Source organism: Parasteatoda tepidariorum, chromosome 10 (genome assembly GCF_043381705.1).
Source record: "Parasteatoda tepidariorum isolate YZ-2023 chromosome 10, CAS_Ptep_4.0, whole genome shotgun sequence".
NCBI lineage: Eukaryota > Metazoa > Arthropoda > Arachnida > Araneae > Theridiidae > Parasteatoda > Parasteatoda tepidariorum.
The window spans coordinates 7,040,606-7,062,913 of NC_092213.1; the positions used below are offsets into that span (position 1 = coordinate 7,040,606).

General features: G+C 29.7%; 1 protein-coding gene across 1 annotated transcript in view; it reads right to left on the minus strand.

Moving 5' to 3' along the window:
- LOC107446497 (uncharacterized) overlaps positions 1-12,920 on the minus strand; it is a gene marked incomplete in the record, with an annotated part of 16,014 nt that extends 3,094 nt beyond the window's left edge. Inside the window, 4 exon segments of the mRNA XM_043055960.2 lie at positions 2,586-3,040; positions 8,447-8,669; positions 9,514-9,654; positions 12,382-12,920. Coding sequence (XP_042911894.2) covers positions 2,586-3,040; positions 8,447-8,669; positions 9,514-9,654; positions 12,382-12,477 — 915 coding nt within the window.
- Between the last annotated feature and the right edge of the window lie 9,388 nt (positions 12,921-22,308).

Consider the following 22,308-nt stretch of genomic DNA (forward strand, 5'->3'; position numbering starts at 1 on the left):
TTTTTTCATATCGTTTTAGTTCAAAATGGCGGGAGAACCGAGCAAATTTTTTTTCCGGATTATCTGGATACCAGATAAATGGTTCTCTACTGTATGCATGAAAAAAAGAGTTGCAGACTTAGCTCTCCGCAATTAAGTCTTGCTAAAGTCATTGGTACATGATTTGTTGAAATTGATCCATACTTCCGTTTCGACTTAAGACATCCTTGAAATTTTTTTTTTTTAAATATACGAAGACTAAACGAATAATTGATATCACGTTGCTAGTTTACGAGCTTGTTGCCAACCGTGGAAAAATACGCATTAAAAACTATAAAAACAGCAAGATACAATATCAATTCCAACTATCGAGAGTACGAGTTTCCCCACTCCTGAACGGACGTCACTCGATAACGACATGTGACGTCATTGCATTCAACTCCACACGAAAGAAGAGGAAGATTTCACCCGCCCCCAGTGTAAGGGGGCGGGTGAAATAGGAGTGTTTTTAGAGGTAACGTTGAAGAGGGGGGAAAATAAAGCATGTTCAGCTACGCTTCAGGCAGATGGTAGTTTGATAAGAGGGGATGGAATTCAAGCTGAAAGAAAAACTTACCTTCGCACTCGCGGAAAAATTAGGTAATTTTGAGTTTGGCCGTCGATCGCAGTAAAATTCGGGAGTTTTTCAAATCAATTCCGGAGGGCGGGAGAATAACTCAAAATTCGGGAGACTCCCGCAAAATGCGGGAGAGTTGGCACGTCTGGTTAAAGTGTAATTTAGGCAAAAAATATAGGGGAAGAAGGCTAGCTCCCGTAGGCATAGTGTAAACCAGTCTTCCAAGGTTTGGTGTGGTGTATAAAGGAAAAAACAACATTTAGGGACACGCAGCAGAAGTTTTTGAAACTGGTTTTTAGCCTCCTCTCTTTCCAATCACTACAGGGATTGGGGAGAGGAAGAATTTTCTCTTTTTTATTTATTATTGGTTTTTCACGCATTTTATTTTATTGATAAATGGTATGTGAACGATACCCATTCATATGGTGGGCCACATCCTTACACAACAGAGAACAACTCATAGAGAGAAACACCTATGCCCTAAGTGGGATTCGAGCTCATAGCTTAGCATTCAGGCGCGCTAACTGCTCGGACACCTGGCGGGTGATTCAGAAAATGATAAGTCTTGAAAAATCAAAAACTATTTTTCATATATTGCAAAACATAAGTTGACTGCATTATTTTTTAGCTTTGACTAACATTAAATAAATTTTTCTATAAAATGGTTTAGTTACCTTTATTATATTTTAGATTAGAAATAAATATGAAATTAATGTATATAATTAAAACATGAATATTCTTAAATTAATTTGAGAATAGAAAGTTTTGAATAAAAAAAAACTGAAAATCTTAGAAATGAAAAGCTTTATTTACTTTCTCTACTATTTAGCAGAAGGAGATATTTGCAATATGTAAAACCAGCGCTCTATTCTCACAGAGATAGAAAACTGGTTCTACATCTTGGAATCGATCTCACTTTATTGAGATGTAAAGGCAGCAAATAGACAAGACTGATCATATTTGTGTCATTATTTCCTATGTCTTGATATACCTACTTATATAATCAATCAAGAAACTGCATGGAAAATCTAATTTGATATATTTTTTTTTTGGAGGGGGGGGGTAAAATTTCATTTCATTTCAAGTTTTTTTAAAATATAAAAAAAATAGGAATACTTTTCGAAATACGCTAGAATACAGAAAGAAACTGGCAAAATCCAAATTAGTTATGCATTTTGTAAACAACTTTACAAAATCAAAATGAAGAAATCACTTTTACAGCTAAATCATTAGTAATCACTATTTAGCTTTCATGTGTACAATCCAACAAACAAAAGAAATGAAGCCATTTAGAAGTCATTTCAATTTTCCATCAGAAAGAAAATTGCTTTTCTAACCACAGACTTTGGAATAATTATATATAATTGTGGGGGAAAACTAACATGAATTAAACTAACATGAGCCGTCGAATAATGAAATAAAACTAAATTGAAAAAAGAAACTATTCATTAAAAACTTTAAAATAAAAACAGACTTAGAACATACTTCAACTTTTAAAATAGTTGGGAAAAGAAACTATGCGTCTTGAAGCTCGCATAAAAGCTTAAGTACTAAAAATAAATAAAACCTTGAAGAATTTGATGATTGAATTCTAAGGTTAACACGCTAGACGAAATCGCTAATCCAACTGACAAGCAGACAAAATATTCCAATTAGCAAGAGTTTCAGAGCACATGCATTACAAAGCAACAAATAAGAAAAGATTTCTTCTAACATGTTATTGTTAAATTATTCATCTACGACTGAGCAATAATATTAAATAATATTGGCATCATTACTTCTTATGCCTAGATAAATCAATCGATAAACTGCGTGAAAAATCTGATTCGATAGATTTTTTCAGTAATGTGTCTTAAGGTAGTTTTTTAAGACATAAAGAAAATTAGGAGATCTTTTAGAATAAGCTAGAATACAGAGAGAATGGCAAAATCCAGATTAGTTATGTACTTTGTAAAAAACTTTACAAAATAAAAATGGTGAAATCACTTACTTTTACAGCTAGATCTCTAGTAATCACTATTTTCCTTTCAACCGTATAATCAGGCATCCAACGGATAAAAGAAATAAAATCATCTAGAACATTCACTTTCCACCAAGAATTCAGTGTGTCAATCATATTTACATTTATCTTTAAAAAATTAAAGGAAAATTGTTCCTCTACGACAGACTTTGGAATAATTACGTTTGATTCATTTAGAATAACTTCGTATAAACTTGGAACAGAATGTTCCTTTTCAAGGTCATCTACTGTAGAAGATTCAGAGTCATTAATTGAGCAGTTTTGTAAAGGTGTGAAATTCATTTCATTTTCAGCATCTTCTCTTAAAAACATAGTCTGCTGTACTGGAAGATTCTGTGCAATAGGATGAAAAACTATGCCTTCAAATAAGATATTTTCTTTTCCTAACTGAATTGAAGATTCTTTCTTTTGTTTAGTTTCCTCTTCTGTAAAAAATAAAATACATACATTTATTAATGATTTAATTACTTAAAAAGTTTTTTTTTTTTTTTAAAAAAACTTTTTTTAATTAAAAATTTTAAAAGAAACTATGTATAATCAACTTATAATTATTTGTATTGTTTATAAAAAAAACTAAGAATGGGTGATTTTCTCAAAATGTTAACTTTTGCCTAAAACAATAAGGAAAAATTCCTCTGATAATTAACTTAATGGTGATAATTTTTACTTTAAGACCATACATTTAAACATGCAAATACTTCCTAAAACGATTCACTGACATGCAACTGATAAAATAGGGTATGAATTACAAAACTTTAGTAAAAGAGGATTTTAATGAATGCCAAAAAAAAAATATTTTTTTTGGAAGGGGTAAGTGTTGACTTGAAATCTGACGTAGGGTGGCTAATTCATTGGTTGACAAATATTTGAGCCAATTACATCTTGAAGGAAAATTAAATTGATGACCATAGCATTAGAATTGTAGTTCAACATTAACTTTTCCATTGTGTATTCAATCATGTTTCTTTGATTATTTTGCTTAATTTGCTAACCTTTCTCACTTTGAAAAATTCTTGAGAAGAACGAAGCAAGGCCTAAAGCATTTTTATAAAGACAAGGAACAAGTAAAAATTTTTATTTCTTGCAAACTCTCGTATCCGGAATCGGTGGGACTTCCAGAAGTCCGTATAATAGATTTTTCTGCATAATAGATCCCCAAAGTAAACAAAGCTTAAAATGATCTAATAAACGATCTGAATCTAAGCAAAAATAAACATTTTTTTTTAGGAGAATAAAGTTTTAGTATTAGAATATCTAATCAATCAAATATAAAATATGTATTAGAAAAAAAAATATTACTGAAAATTTAGAAAACTAAAAAGATTTTACAGTTATGAAAATATTAATCCGCCATTTTGAACTAGAACGATTCAAACAGGAAGGGGAAATTCACGTCATTCTGGAACATAGCTTAAAATGATCTAAATCTAAGAAGCAAAAAATAAATAAACATCATTTTTAAAGGGAATAATGTTTTAGTATTAGATTATCCAATGAATCAAATATGAAATATTAGAAAAAAAATTGTTGCTTAAAATATAGAAAACGAAAAAAAATTTACAGTTATGAAAATAATAATCAGCCATTTTTAACTGTTGTGTTGTTGTTTCTAATCCCCAAGAGGTCCATCCTAATTAGACCAATTCCATAAGTCCAAAAATGTCCAGAAAGTCTAAAAACAGATGAGGTTTTGAAAAAACCTCGTCAATCTTAAAATCGATGCAGTTTAGAATATGCTCGAGCGAAGCCTGAGCAGTCTTACATTTAGTGCAAAGTCCAAAAGTCTTTTGCCTCTGAACCTTCGAGAGACACCTCAAGTGACCACTTGCAAAGCAAGACAAACAAGTCTGCTGTCTTCTAGGTCCCCCAAAAAGCAAGGCACTTCCAGGTCGTTTTCTGAAATACCAATAATGCGGAGGAGGAACCCTCCAGAGGTCCATAAACATTTTTTTGCACTCTGCAAAGACCTCATTGAAAGTGGAAGGTAAATCTGGCTATAAAGGTTCTAAAGAAGCATCTTTAGCCAGTGAGTCCGCCATCTCGTTACCTTTGATTCTAACGTGTGATGGAATCCATTGGAAGTGTACCCCAAAGTCCGCTGAGAGCCTGAGGAGCAACCCCAAAATTGAAGCCGCAGCCCTGTCTCCAACATTCATCCAGTTGCTAAGGTGTTGGATTGAAGATTTGCTATCCGTCAGTATCCATATATGCTTAAAGTCAGGCTCAGCAATATTCTCAACATGTCAGCAATATTCTTCAATTTTTAACTAGAACGATTCAAGCAAGAAAGGGAAATTCCCGTCATTCATTAAGGTAGGTAGGTGGAGGAGAAAAATTCATTTCCTCCTTATTTGTGAAAGAAAATAAGTGTAAAGAGTAGATCATTCAAGTTGAGGGCGGGGAAGTGACAAATTATTGTTTTCTCTCCAATCATTGGCTATCAATCAAGCATAAAGGCGGGGCACGCTGATGGGGTTCTCTTTATTTTTTCTTGTATGACTGAAAGAATCTGTTAAAGAAAGAATGCTAATCCCTTTTTTCCCCTGCCTCCTAAATATTACATGGTCAGGGGAAGAACTAATGTTTCTCAAGGACGCACACACTTTTAGACCTATTCAAATTTTCCATTTTCACTCCCCCTCCACGTTAACGCTTGCTGTGTTTACCCTTTTCTTGGTTCCAGGAATTGCCTCTTTCACCAGCCAGCTACATAGGAAAGTAGGGGGGAGGGGACTCAGTTGCGGTCTTATGAAAACAAATCTCCCTCCTTCCCTGCATTCATAAGTAGGAACGTCACTAACGGTCACTCAATGGTCTTGGTTGATCTTCTCTCCCCCTTTGTGATTTATAGGTTCAATGCATAAATCAGGGGTTCAGTGCAAGCTAGAAGAAAAAACGTGTCAAAAGACTTTTTTTTTTTTTTTTAAGAAAGGGGAAAATGAAGAGATGTTTGTTTATTTTGATAGTTAAAAAGTGTTCGGGAAATCGATCCTACCGGAAAAGGGACGTTCGGATATGGGACGTTACACTGTAGTAGTTTTCACTAAACATATGAAAAACAATTTCATTTCTTTAATTAGTCTATCCATATTTCATAAAAATAAGTTATAACATCAATTAATACAATCAAAAGTAAGTAATTACATCAATATTATTTAAAGAATATTAATAATGCATATTCATGAAGACAGTCATATTATATCAGAATATATCTGTATTTTTATCAGATCATAATTCACACAAACCTTTAAAGTAAGCATTGCAAAAATTTGAGATTATATTTTAGACAATCTAATTACAAACACAACTGAGGTAGCCATAAACATTGTAACATAAAATGGACAGTTGAAGAAAAGGAAAGGCTGCAGACATGAAACCGGTATTTACACAAAACTTCAAACATGAAATTGTGATCTGAATAATTCTTTACTTTTTTTAAGAAGTTTTTATGAATAATTCTTTATTTTTTCTGATTTTTTTATGAGGCTTATCTTTCTAGGATTTTGCAAATTTTATTAGATAACATTACTATATAAAAATAATATTGCTATTATATAATTATATTTTATTTGATAATTATAATAATTATATTTTATTAGATAACATTACTATATAAAAAATGAGGCTGGGACAGCCTGACATTGGGCTCATGTTCACGAGAACAGGAGTTCATGACCCAGGGGCGTACGCAAGGGAGGGGTTTAGGGGTTCAAACACCCCCCTTGAGCTCAGACAAAATGACAAAAATAAAAATTTTAGTAGAAATTATGCAGGCTATTATTTTTTAAGACTAAGTATTTTTATTTACCTTATGCCTACTTTTTTCTCTCTCACGGTATTTCTCAGAATACTGAAAAAATAATTTTCTATAATAGGGTTGTACTTTTGAAATCAAATTCACGTGATACTGTTACGGGTGAGCTCCGATCGCTGGCTCCTTTCTGTCCTGCCAGTCGCAATAGTTTTCGAGACTGGCTGGAATTCGCGAGGTCTTTACGCGATGATTCTGGAATTCTAGACGTTTTGTAGTCTTTGAGACAATTCGAGAATTTTGGACATGCGGTGAAAAATTATATAAAAGGGGAAACGGAGTACATTGGAGTTAGTTAGTCAGACTAAGAGTTATCTGTGCCGCTTGTCTTTCGGAGCTCGTCTCTAAATCTGTTTTGCTTTGTCTTAACAAAAAGCCAAATTCAATAGCCCAACCCGTCGTCGCCACTATTTCGACTAGTGAAGAAATAGGTAACAATACCACTGGAGATACTGTGATCGTTGAAGTTATTCATTCCAGCTCGAAACTTTGAGATTGTAGCATAGCAATTCAACGGGTAATAATAGAATGAATTGATAGGCGCTCTTAAACATTCATAGAAAACTTACCCCAGCTGTAGAAGACATTTTAAACGAACTTGCAAAAAAACCCCGTCCTTTAGATATTACTGTATAAATCAATAAATTTTTAGCAAGTTTGTATGCTGGTTTAATTCACTATTTGTTGGTAACTTATTTTTTCTTATTTTTTGGTCAAATTCATTTATTTTCTATAGAATATTCACATTTTTACGGTTATTATTAAGGTAGCTGTTACATTATGAGTAGTTTTCTCTGGCTTGATTAAATCCTACTTTTTAATAAAAATAAAATATTTTATCTCTTATTATAAAAAAAAAAATATGTTCTTAAACTTAAAAAATCAAATCAAAATTTAACTAAACAATGTTGTCTAAATAAAAAGTCTAAATTGTCTAGCTGTCTAATATAGGGAAATAATAGTGCTTTGTTACATACTCGAATTTCTTTTAGTAGTTTCAGAAAATTATGAACCCCCTCCTTGAAAAAATTCTGCGTACGCCACTGTCATGACCTACCGGCCGAAGAATCCCTGTGTATTAAATAGTGACTGGTGCATGTTAAATCTATCAGTGTCATGAAGTCCTCCCAGTTCGCATAGCAAAAAAATCCATTTGGGGTACTGAATTGGAGATTGATCGTTCTCTGATTCAGGTCAAAACTACTATCTGTGGATAAATGAATAGGGTATGATCGGGTCCTCCCTGGAAAACGGGCTGTGACAAGTGTGTGGCTGAAGTCGTTTTCTTGGCTACAGATGGCGCCACTGGAAAAACAAGAAACACACCCTCTGCCTTAAAAATTTGCTTCATTTCAAGAGACTTGCTGATAAGCAAGTGGCATAAGTAACAACAATTACATAATAAAGACATTAATATTAAAAGTTTAGAATAAAAATACCATAGAAATGCATCCACCTCACCCCAATCATTATAATCACTTAATCATAGCCACATATCCAGCTAAGGTGAATTTTTATCAATTAATGGGTTGAAATTTGTTAAACTTTTAAAGAGTTTGAAAAGTGCACAGCAGAAAATTATTGATGGAATGGTACTGGTTTTTTACAAGTATACACGAAATACTCAACAAAAAAAAAGGAAAATGGTAGTAAAAAAAGGGGGGAAATCAAGAATCTGTAAAATTCTCAAACTTGTTAAAATATGATTATTAAAAAAAAGTTGTCCTTAGGTGAAATGAGATATTAAGTTTAACTTAATAAACCATTATATCTTCTAAACCAAATATAAGCATTTATTCTTGGCAATAGATGAAAATGTTCTTAGCAATAGACAAAAATAAAAAGTGCTCTTAGCAATAGACAAAAAAAAAAGGTTCTTTACAATAGCCAAAAATAAAAAGTGTTCTTAGCAATAACCAAAAAATGCAGATAGCAATTAAATTTTACTTAGCACATAATAATTAATACATAAAAATCTGTGTTAAGAATGTAACTTTCAATAATAAATAAAATTTATTACCTGAAAGGGAAGTTTTCAATTTTCCAAATTTTTGTTTTTTTAGAGGAGAAAGAGATGATGGAGAAACGGTCTTCGTCAGCCTCGTTTTTTTCAACTTTTTCTTCTTGGTTTTAGGACTCTTAAATTCCTTTGGTTTATAGGAAGAATGCCCTGGAATATCGGGAAAAAGGCAAGGAATGGCACTCGGTTTAAGCCTTGGCATACCACGTTTAAGTCGGAAAATCTGCAATGAGATTTAATTACTTTCCAAGGGTTAAAACTATTTATATCACTTAATTTATATTATGATAAAGGTTGCAATTTAAATAACTTGATTTTTGTTACAAAAAAAAAATTTTTACCGATTTGAATCAACTTTTTTTTTAAAAATCATAACATGTTCAAAATACTTTCATATAGCTTTTAAAATGTATTTAGCTTTTTTTCTGATATCACATAGATAAAGTTTTTTTTTCAAAAAATAAATCAAGAAATGCAGCGTATATAAATTATTATATTTCAAAATAGATTAGCAAATGAAAAAGAAGAGACTAAAGGCAGATAAAAGTGATGTGGAACTTTCAAATTATAATTTTCCATTAACTGTATGAAAAATATGCTGGTAATAAACATATTTCAATTATATGCATTTAATTTTATGTTTATTTAAATACAAATGCCTTTAAAACTTATTAAATATCTAGTTAGTGTACAAATAATTAATAGCATTCTGCCCAGAGCAGCTAAGAATAATTTTTCATTAATGCATTTTGATCTAAGCTAATTTACTTTTCATTGGATATCTAACTGACAAGCAGCCAATGGATCTTAACTTCGAACAAAAATAATCAAGATTTTATTCATTCAGTGAGAAATTTGTAATAATTAAAAAATAGTTAGAAATATTAACAATTCTAGCTACATTATTACTTTTAAATAATATTAATTAATACACTTTATCAGATGATTTGGCTGGTAAATATAAAGAAATCAATAAATTTGATTTTAAAAATATTAAAAAAATCATGATTTTTGTCAACAACTAAATATTTTTTTTTTTAATTCAAAAAAGTCATAATAACACTTACGCTTCCATCAGGCATTTTTGTTTCATAAAACCTTTCAATGTCATCTTCTTTAAAGTGTTTAGCACAGACGAAATCAACATTTCTTAATTTTTTGTCAGCTCGAGGTATAGATCTTTTCCAAATTTCAAAGACAGCAGGATCCTGAAAAATTTAAATACGTTTATATTTTATCTTATATACCTTAACTAACAAAGAATTATGTATTTACAAACATCAGTGTAAAATACCTAGGTCTTCATAATTTAGGGTAAGTATACATAATGCATAAAATTCACATAACTTAAATAAAATTGAAAGCTTTATCTGAATGCAAAATTTCAATTAAAAAAATTTCTGCAAAATGGTGTTTTTAGTTTTTTCTTGTTACAAATATCAATCCTTTTGCCACCACCATGAGAACATTAAATTTAAAATCACAGTTTTTGGTGATAGGTGTTTTTTATATAAAACTTAATAGTGATTATCGTATTTCTTTAAATGTGGCAATTTTATGAAGATATAAAATTAGTAAAGGACTTTGCAAATGTTCTGTTATTGTATCCTAATTTTCTAAAATTTACGGCAAAATAGAATATGGGAATTCTGACTCTTTACCTTTATCTTTAATAATGGGAAATATTAAAAACTTTTTTACTATGATGACATATTTTTTACAAACAGGATTCTTTTAAACACCAAAAAATATTCATAAAATTATGCATACCTAATTAATTTATACATAATTAAAAAATTATGCATATTTAATTATAATATTACATTAATTTGAAAACAAAAGTAAGTTTGTAAACAAAAAAATATTGGTTTTAAAATTATAAAAATAGAAAAACAATTTTCAGAAGTCTTTGCACTTCTAAACATTTATTTTCTTAATTGAAAGTTTTGCTATTTGCATAGTCTCTATATTAAAGATAGCATAAATAATTGTTAGAATGATTAGGAATTTTTTTATTAGGGTGACCTGGGGTAATTCCTGATCAAAAAATGCAAACATCTATTTTGTGAAAATACTATTCAAGATAGAATTTTAATAATTAGTAGAAGTTTGAGGCTATATGAGATGAGTCCTATGCTACCTTCGTTTGTTTGAAAATCCAATTAGTATTTAAAAGATTTTAAATTTTTAGTGATCAAGAATTACTCGTTCTCTTGATCATTTCTGGGGTAATTCCTGATCACTTCTGTGGTAATTACTGATCAGCAGTTTTTATAGTTAAGGGACTGTTTAAAAATAAATATACAATGGTAATTAACAAATAAGACATCAAGATCAAACAAATAAACCACAAAGATATGTTTAAGCAGTTAATAAAACTATTTATTTAAAAGCAGGAATAAAGAGTAACACTTTAAATTTTCCAAAAATCTTTGCATCGTGCCATACATTTTAGGCAAGCATCCAACTCATTCTCATGTTCTGCTGGAATATAAGAAAGAGTTCCCACATGGGTTACTTTTGCTGGATTTTTTAACTTCATTATGTGAGAGTATAAAGTTAAGTAAAGTATGTCTACAACTCTGGCAGCAGCTCTCACACTGAAATTTTCATTTTCAATCATTACAGGAAATTCACTCATTTTGCTTTCTCGAAGCTTAGTATCCTTTTTAGGCTTATAATTTCTCACCATATTTATATTAGGCTAATTTATAAAATTAAAAACTATTCTAACAATGTACACACATAAAATGAAGATAGAAGCAAGGTAAGACAAACCAGAAATGGTGCAAATCGGAACACATTTGTCTTGTATACAGCTAAAAACAAATTTTGTGATTACAGTTAGAATATATTTCATAGTTGTTCCACTTAATACATATGAACTGTTATTTAAGAAAAGACAATTAGCTATTTATTATACTATTTATAGGAAGAAATGACAATGATCAGGAATTACTCCAGTGATCAATAATTCCTACCCCATCTGTAGGGGGCAACATTTGATACAGTTTCCTATAATCAATTATAATGTTTACAGTAGATGTGAAACAATTAAACAAAAGCTTACACTACTTTTATATCAAAGAAAAAGAAAGTAACTCAAAATATTTATTATTAAGAGAAGGAGGGGGATCTTTGCAGAAATGTGCACATTTTGAAACCCATCTTTGAAATGGGAAATACAGAAAGCAGTTTAAAATATACTTATTTTGTTAGATTAAGCAAAAAACTATTATTAAGTAAATGTAGTTATACTTTAGTAATGTGTTCAAGAATTCTTGTCCATGTCTCACACTTAAAAAAAAAAATTTTTTTATGAATAAAACTTAGATGATCATTATTTACCCCAGAAACAGAGAGATTGTGAATTACCCCGGTTCACCCTATATTATTATAATTGGACTGCCTTTAAAAGAAATTTTGAAAGCATCCGATATTTTGAAGGCAACAGGACAGTGGTGCAAATAAGACGTTTACAAGAAACATAGCAGGGAGGAATGATTGCAATCTCATGGATAAACAAGTTCATATCAGTTTTCTTAGAAAATTTTGAATGTTTAAAAATACCTTGAGTTTTTGATGGTGATAGTTAGTGTGAACGGGTACTGATAAGGAAATATCACCAATACTTATCAGGGGTCTGTCCAGGCCGAATTTACTACCGTTTAGCGGTACCTTCACAAATTCAATTTTAGGAAAAACGGTAGTCTCCCAAAATACTTTTTCTTAAAATTTAATTTTTTATCCCTTAAGAAACAATAAATCCATATTTTTGTGTTAATTTTTTAATTTTTCACAAATTATGTTTAAATTTTCACAAAATAGGTACCTCTCAGAAAAGCCTAGACAGACCCCTGCTTATAATAATTTAAAAAGTTTAATTACTTATGCAGTGATATTTTTCATCAAGGTTTAAGTCAACAAACATTTACCTTTGGTGATTTAAACAGAGAAAATGTTCGAGCAGATTTTCTCCTTTCACTCACATAACCTGTTTTGCATCCAGGTACAAAGCAAACTCTTGGCATGATATATATTATAAATTCTTTTTCTCGAAAACTAAAATTATGACAGTAGACAAAAATGATGATCTGTCCAGTGAAATCAAATTAACCAAACTTTAAAAACTAAATAATTTTTCTATATCAGGTTTACACCATAGATTAAAATTGATTGATTTTCATTTTATTATGAGTGACTTTTACTAGTATCATTGTTTAAAGCACTTAATTTTGTGCTTTAAACAAGTTATGGACTTTCATATCATGTAATCTAACTAAAACCAGAAAGAAAACAGCTACACAGATTTTAGAATAAACCGACGAAAAATTGAAATGAAAACTAAGGTTTAATGCACTTAATAAAATATTAATTATTTTTCTGAAACTTATAACTAAATAACTAGCACAATCGAAATCAAAATTTAAATCTGCTAAAAGAAACAACACTTTTAAGAAGATAAGTTTTAGACTGCTTATTTTTGTTACTAATGAGATGCACTTGAAAAAAGTTTTCTTTTAAATTCCAAAGGCTGTTGCTTGGCTGACCGATTTTTTAATAAATAGAGACATTTGATTGGTCGACTGCACCATGGTTTTCATCTTTATCGCTTAATCGTTTAGTCAGGCTTACTAGAATGACATTTTCAGCATTTTTGCTTCGCGCAATTTTAGTAATGCGCGCGCTCGGTTTGATAATTTATTCAAACCAATCGAAACACTTCGTAGACAATGAATATAGAAACTTGTATCCCCTCCTTTGCTTGTGTATACTCAGACAAGAAGGACATAAAGATAGAAAGATCAATCACTATACCAAACGGATGTCAGGGTGAACTTTGACATCACTGGTCTCAACTGAATTTTCTTTATTTGATTTTTATAAATTTTTATGATAAATAATATAATAACATTCTGTCTCTGTGCCAGAAAATTCTGAACATTTTTTTTTAAAGATTCATAATTTGTAAATTTTTAAATTTAAAATGAAAAAATATATATATATTCTTAAAAATTTATTTTTATATNTTTCAGCATTTTTGCTTCGCGCAATTTTAGTAATGCGCGCGCTCGGTTTGATAATTTATTCAAACCAATCGAAACACTTCGTAGACAATGAATATAGAAACTTGTATCCCCTCCTTTTTTATATTGCTCTGAGATTCAAATACTTGAAATAAAAAATAAAATAAATAAATAATAAAAAGAATAAATTTAAAAAAAATTTAAGGGCTTATTAAAAAATATGAAAATAACTAAAATAAATAGAATAATTAAAATAAAATAAGGAACAGTTTTATAAGCAGTCTAAGCTGCCCATAACATTTAATTTCATGAAGAACAAAAAATTGGAAAATGTTAATAATTGCTGAGATGGAGCCTCATAATTGTCTGCTAACGTTCAATTAGTTTGTTATTAAATCTTTTTCGTGGTTTTCTTTCATGCGTAATGTAAATTCTAATTATTTTCGTTCTTTCTTTTCGATTAAAAAGTCTTTCAAAATATAATTTCATTCCTGTATTTAAATTACAAGTAACTTTGATATCTGGGTTACGGACAAAAATACAAAAAAAATTTTAGAGCATTTCACAACATTCACTTAGATAGGCTATATATCAAAGATGATAAAAAAAGTTATTGATTATTAAAAATGATTTCATTGCTATAATGAACATTTCGATGGAATCCTATTACCATCAAGAAATCTAACAAACGTTTTCGTGGTTTTCCTTAGCTTGTACCGCAGAATTACTACTACAATAGCTTTTATAAGTATGCTTTTATTCTGATACTTGAATTGCAAGTTGCTTCGATTCCTGGGTTGCGTAAAAAAAAATATATTAATATAAGAAGAGTGTCTCACAATATTCAGTAAGATGACAGATTGTTTTTCAAGGACGATGAAAAAAATTTTTGATTATAAAAAATAATTTCATTGCAATAATCAACATTCAGCTGGAAACCCATAACCATTCAACAATTTAAAAGACTTTTTCGTGGTTTTCCTTCGCATGTAACGCAAATTTGATTATTTTAATTTAATCTTCATTAAAATAAACTACTCTTCTTATTTTCATGAACATGATTGTATTCCGATACTTAAATTGTTAATTACTTTGATTTCTGAATTGAATCAAAGATAAAATAATGGCGTTTCGTTTCATTCACAAAGATGATAAGCTTCACAAGGATGAAAAAAAATGATTGGTTACTAAAAAATAATTTCTTTTCGATAATAAACATTTAGCTAGAATCCTATTACCGATAAAAGCGATTTAAAAAAAACATTTTCGTGGTTTTCCTTAGCGTGTAAAGCAAAATTTGATAATTTTAATTAAAATTGGTTATTTTTATAGCAATTATACTTCGATGCTTAAAATCCGACTTACTTTGATTTCCGGGTTGAGTTAATAAGAAGAGCTTTTCATTCTGTTGGTACCCTTTGGTATGGTTGGTACTCTGATGGTACCCTATCTTTTAAGGATAATAATAATAAAAAAATGGCTGTTTAAAAAAATATTTTCATTGAGATGATGCTGAACATTTAGCTTAAATCCTATTATCACCAAGCAATTCAAAAAAAAAAGAAACATTTTCGTGGTTTTCCTTTGCGTGTAACGCAAAATGTGATTATTTTGATTTAATCCTAATTAAAATAAACTAATCTTTTAACTTTCATAAATATAATTTTACTCTGATGCTTGAATTGCAAGTTATTTTATTTTATATACCAATAAAAACAATCTGAAAAACATTTTCGTTTGTTTTTCTTAGCGTGTAACGCAAAGTTTGATCATTTTAATTTCAATTTAATTTTGATTATAATTAATTATTTTTATAACTTTCATAAATATGGTTTTATTCCGATACGTAAATAGCGAGTTACTTTGATTTTCGAGTTGAGTTAAAAACTACAAAAATAAGAAGAACATCTCGTTATACGAGGGCTACTCTGAAATTTTTGAGATACGCGCAGACAAGAATTTACAAAATAAAAATAACTGTTTAATTTTAAAATATGTACAAAGTGTATGTTAACACGGCAGACGATTTTTTACTGACTTACTTCAACTTGTTTAGCGTAGAATAAATTTTAAACAGAAGAGAAAATGAAGTTGACGAGAGAACATTTTCGAGCTATGATTTTCAACGATTTTAAAGCAGGATTAAATCAAGAAGAATGCGTTCAGCGGTTACAATTAGCATTTGGTGATGAATCTCCAGCTCGTGTTACTGTATTCAGACGGTTTAAAGAATTTAGCAGAGGTCGCAATTTTCTTCAGGATGAAGAACACACAGGAAGGCCAGTAATCCCGGATAATGTGTCTGCTATACGAAAAATGTTAAAAGATGATAATCGCTGTACCTATCAAATTATACAGAAGGAACTTAACATTAGATCCGCAGCCATACACAAAATTAAACATGAAGAATTACATATGAAAAAAAGTAGTTTGCCGTTGGGTTCTCCATAATCTAACTGAGCACCAAAAAGAGGAGCATGCCAAAATCAGTAAAGAAACTCTTAAATTGCTAAATGATGGTGACCACAGCATCATTTCTGAAATTGTAACGGGTGATAAAACGTACATACCGTTTTTTGACGTTTCAACTCGTCAAGAAAGCAAAGTATGGGTCTTTGAAGATGATCCCACGATGATGAAAAGACAACGCGCACTGAAAAAAGTGATGTATGCCGCTTTCTTCAGAAGTACGGGATTGGTCAAAGCCGTCGAATTGGAAGGACAGTAACAGCAAACTGGTATACCACTAAATGTCTTCCAGAAATTCTACAAGAAGTGAATGTTAGGGGACTAGTGCTTCATCATGACAATGCATCTTCACATACAGTCGGATTAACAGTTGAGTTTCTTAAGCAAGAACAAATTAAGGGATTGAACATCCGCCGTATTCACCTGATCTAGCCATGTGTGACTTTTGGTTATTCTTTAATCTAAAAAAGAACTTATGTGGACGTCGTTTTCCTTCAGAAGAAGAGATTGATGTGGCTATAAATGCATTTTTTTTTCATCTATTCCAAGAAATGAATGGCTTGAGGCATTTAATCTGTGGAAAATTCGACTCCAAAAGTGCATTGAAGCTGGAGGAGACTACAATCTGAAAGATATTTCCTCTTTACGTGTAATGCAAAATATGATTGTTTTCTCAAACTCTTATTCAAGCACGGAAGAAAAAAAAACATTAATACCACTACTAACCACTCCAAAAACCAGAGTAAATGCTTTATAATAAAACTGATACGCCAAGAATTTGGAATTATGAAGAACTTGCCTGTATATTTTGATTCAATAAACTGGTCTATTTTCTGCCTCCCTTCTTACCATTATTATTTTTAAAGTGAAAAATGACTTGTTACATCTTCTGACTCTTCTACATTACTGTTAGAAAATTTGACGGGTCATCAGGTTGTCTTTTGTCAACATCTGAATAAAATTCGAGCAAATAGTATGGTATAATTGTAATGGAGAAAATATCAAAATGATGAAATAAACATGAACTTTTTATACAGGGTTAAAATTCAAAAACTTAAGTACTAGTTCCTATGATTTTATTATTTTACTAATACAGTCGAACTCGTTTATAACGAAATCGGATTTAACGAGAACTCGGATTTACCGAGGGAAACGAGAATATTTGGTTGGATCAATGTTAAGTCTATGGAACAGAAGTCGCTTTTAACGAGCAAGACCCGGTTTTAGCGAGCAATATTTTTCCGTCTTGTAATCTTTTTTCTCATCTTTCTAGTCTTTCTGTCTTATCTTTTTTTCAAAATGATAAGAAATGTGCGCGAAAAAAAAAAAAACGCGATTAAATTAATTAATGTAATTAAAGTAAGTAAGTATTAATTAAATTTTAAGTAAATTCAATCATTTGACCTCCCAAGCCCCCCTCCCTCTTTTGGTTACACGCCTGTCTTAAGTACCCGTTTATTACGAGCACTCGGATTTAACGAGTACATGTTACGGTCCCTTTGTGCTCGTTATAAACGAGTTCGACTGTAACTTATTCTAGTATGTTATATTGAAATATCTGATATATGTATATTGAAATATCTGGAGAAAAAATTTTTTCTAACCAAATATTCTTTGAGTCAGGAAAAGACAAAAAAAAAAAAAAAACTGTTGATTTTTTTGAAATATACTTGGCTTTTGATCGCAAACGCCTTAAAACTTTGTTCTCGATAAAAATAATTTCAAATGATTTTAATCCTTCATCTCTTATTAACCTACTAGTTATATCATTTTTTTGATCAAAGTGCGGCAGCGTAATTGTTCTTTCTCTCCTAAATATTAATTTGATCCCTACGCACGTTTTTTATTCTATTTCTTATAATGATTCGCAAAATATATATTAACAGCCCGGATTAGAGAACTACAGAATTATCTTCTTCAAAAATGGCAATCATTTAATTTAAATTTGATCCTTTTGTGTGTGCGATCTCACTCAGAGTCAACCATATCCATAGAGTAATAAACTTATACTTAACTTATATAAAACTTATTTATAACTCTATGACCATATCGGTGTAACGTATCAATGACATCCGATAGAAATCTAACAGTCAACGCACTTAATAACTGAGGTGAAGGGATTAATTGAATGCTTAATAAAATAAGAGCTTTCTTTGATGATATGTTTTTTAAATTAGTGGTGAAATCCTCTAATAATTATGTTTAAAAAATCGTTGCAAGAAAGGTTTGCAAGGATTTTTTTTTTCTAGACTCATGCGAGTTAATTCAAACCAAATAAATGTACTATATGTACTCTCTTTTTCTTTCTACAGGATTCCAACGAATTAAAGAGTATATGTATTTATCAAGGTATTCTGCAACAAAGTGATAACATAGTACAAAGGTGCATATGTTTGTATTGATTTCTGTGTACTATATATATATTTTTTTTTTTCTGTATTTGCTTTCAGAATTTTAGCTGTATAATATTTTATAACCCAATTATGTAATTCTGCTGCGATAGTAATTTTTCTTAGAAAATTATTATGTAAATGATCGATTGAATATTCATGAAGTACATTAAGAAGAGATTTGAAAAAAATAAATAACAAATATCATGCATAAATAAATGCTTTGGTTTTTTTTCCTTCCTTCTTTTTTCAAGAATGTGTTACGTTTTTTATTTCTTCTTAATATCACTCATCACAACTTATTTAATTTAATTACATATAATTTCAGGATAAAAACATATCTCAGTTTTTACATAAGCACGTGAAAATTTAATATTCCATGCAGTTTTTCTGTTCTGTTAGAGTGGTAAATATTTCCTTCAAAACTATACTTTATGTATCTGCAACTCTATCTCAGGACTATGACGTTTAGCAGTTAATTCATTTACTAACATTTTATTCAATTGTTCTACACGCACCAGTAACTCTCTAAAAACTGCAGCAAGATGCACCACTCATGGATGTTCGTATAACATGTTAAATGAACACCAGTTATTTGATCTCCTAAGAATATAGCGGTTGTTTTACTTGCAAATTTCAGATCCCCATTTGGAGAGCACCCTGTTGACGTGAATGAAATATTGTAAAACTTATATAGAATAGAACTGTATTCTATATAGTGATTAACTCTTCTTAACCTGAATTATTTTCTAGTTAGCTAACTCTAGCAGAGATGACTTATGCGTCCTTTTTTTAGAATTAAACCTTTTTCAATTATAATGATTTTTTATATGGGCATTAAATGAAATAAATATAAGAATATTACGGCTATAAGGAAATTTAAACATTGATAATATAATTTGAATTTTTATTCCTTAATATTTATAAATACTTTTCCTAGGATGTGGAAATATTCTAACTAAGTCTAATATTCTAAGATATTCTAACTAGTATTTATAAATAAATTCATTGCAAATGAACTCTACATAAAAGGCATTGTATGCTATTTTGAGATATTATTAAAATCTTTACCTGTATTTTGTACCTTAAAATCATCACGAAAGCTGGCATTTTTTTTAACCTTAAGACACATAGGGGAATAAAATGAAACAAAACATTCGAAAATACTATTCGATGGCTCTGTTATATTGTAATAACAGAGCTAATCGTAAGAGTAGGGGAAAACAGAATCATTTCACTAGATCTCCATGATTCCATACAAAGATCAGGGTCAATCAGGAAGATTTTAAATCAGAGTTGAAATTGCTAGTAAGCATTTGTATTTCATATAAAAATATTGATACAATATCAGTTAATTGGTAATGTTTATGAAAAATCATGGTAATTGTTAAGTTTTCAACACTTTAATTACAGCCTGACATAAATAATAAAGCAAGAAGATTCCTCTAATTAGAAGATAACGATGACAGTACAGCTTACAAAAAAGCCACTTAAGTTCAAAAATTCCACTCGTGACAAGATTCCTGAAAGTTGTAATAATCTGCAACAAAAATGTTTAAGTATTATTTCTATAAAAATAACTCTGAATCAATTTTCTTAACTAAATCAAATTAATATAGGGTTAATATAAAAAATACTACTATATAATATATTAACTCTGTAAATAACCCAAGTATTATTAAATATATCTTTAAAACAAATTAAACTGTATACTAATTCAATATTTCCACTTCCTTCATAATGTTTATTTGGAGAACCCAGAATTTCTTGAAGAATCAAAACTGGATTTTCAACAAGCACTGACCTGACTATCCTGATAATTCTCAGGTCAGAGTAGTTGAAAATTCAGTGGATGAAAGAGCCTTTTTTCTACATTTAAGGATGCATCACATTAACTGATGACCATAACAACCTGGAACAAAACTATAAGCACTGCAACTGGATATACAAAACATGAAGAACAATTTGTGCTCTTTCAATTATTGAACTCTTAATATTATTCTAAATTGTAATACTAGTTCAAAAATATTATTTACAGTAATAACGTTATCATAGCAGCAAACAAATAATAAAATATGTAAACAGAAAACTTTAACATGTGTTAGCTAATTTTTAAAACTAGTAATATAATAAAATGTAAAACAATTTTTTGTACCATTTGAGCATATTCATCAGAGCTCATTCTAGGCAGGATAAACAAGGCGCAGCACCCTGTTGCCCTTTTAATCAAAATAATCCACCCTGTTGTCCCTGAAGTAAATTAGTGCCCTGATGTAATAGACTCCATACCCTTTCTTTCCTCAACCATTCTTTATTTTTTCCCCAAACTCTACAGTGGATTTCTTAAACTTTTGTTATTTTTAACTCTTTTTATTTAGTTTGTCATTGCTGTCAATACATAGATTTATAAGGGAAAGGAAAGATAGCCATGAATCCCCCTTGTTGCACTTGTCTTTGAAAGTTTGCAGTTACTTCTATTATCATTAAATCATAATTAAAATTAATCATTTTAATTATTAAATCATAACTACAGACACCTAAAAACATACATTTATTATTTTATCAATATATGCACGCATTTTAAATGAATTACTTGTACTTAGCTAATTAATTCGATAGATATGTTAATTTATTAATTAAAATTCGTAATTAATACAATTGCTTTGCTACTTTTTGTAAAGTAAAAAAAAAAAATTCCTGTACTAATTGATAATGTTTTTTAATAGAACGTGTAAAGCCTATAGGACGAAATTATTGCTTTTTTAGAATAATAATGCCCTTTTTTTAAACTTTTGCACCCTGCCCTTTTTTCTGCCTAGAATGAGCTCTGTATTCATGCAAAGAAAATTTATAACTTATTAATGGTAACTTTAAATTTAGGGTGTAATATAATTTAACCTTCAAAAGAGAGAAAAAAAATTGATTTCTTTCCAACCTTGCATTATTAAAGCATAACTTATTAGTCATTTATATTTCCTTTCAAATAATATTCAATACACCAAGTAACTAATTCAAATATGCATATTTTCATACTATTATAACTATATCCAATATAATAATTAGGAGCACAAAAAATATAATGTAATGAAAAAGATACCTAATTATAATGCAAGAGATCAAAATATGTACAAATAAAAAATATGTGGGAGGTACATACCAATTTTAGATTTACGCAGCAAGGAAGCAACAATAAATGACTAGCAAGTGAATGTTGTTGTTGTTGTTGCTAATTTACGTCGCACTAGAGCTGCACAATGGGCTATTGGNTTATTAATGGTAACTTTAAATTTAGGGTGTAATATACTAATTTAACCTTCAAAAGAGGAAAAAAAAAACTGATTTCTTCCCAACCGTGTATTATTAAAGTATAACTTATTAGTCATTCATATTTCCTTTCAAATAATATTCAATATACACAAGTAACTAATTCAAATATGCATATTTTCATACTATTATAAGTAACTATATCCAATATAATAATTAGAAGCACAAAAAATTGCTTTACCCCACATAGATATAATGCAATGAAAAAGATACCTAATTAATTATAATGTAAGAGATTAAAATATCTACAAATATAAAATATGTCGGAGGTGCATACCAATTTTAGATTTATGCAGAGAGGCAGCAACAATAAATGACTAGCAAGTGAAATTGTCACACTAACAATTATTTAGGCAAGAAATGTGACACTTATACTTACCCAGCACCAACACAAATATAAATTTTTTTATATATAACTATAAAGATGTATATAATACTTTAAATTATAGTAATAATAATAACATATAGGGTTAATATAAAATATACTACTATATAATATACTTACTCTGTAAATAACTCTGGTAAGATTAAATGTATCTTCCAAATAAATTTCACTTCCTTCATTATGTTGATTTGACAGATCATATAAGATCGAAACTGAACATGATGGATCAAAACTGGAATTTCAACAAGCACTGACTTGGTAATCGTA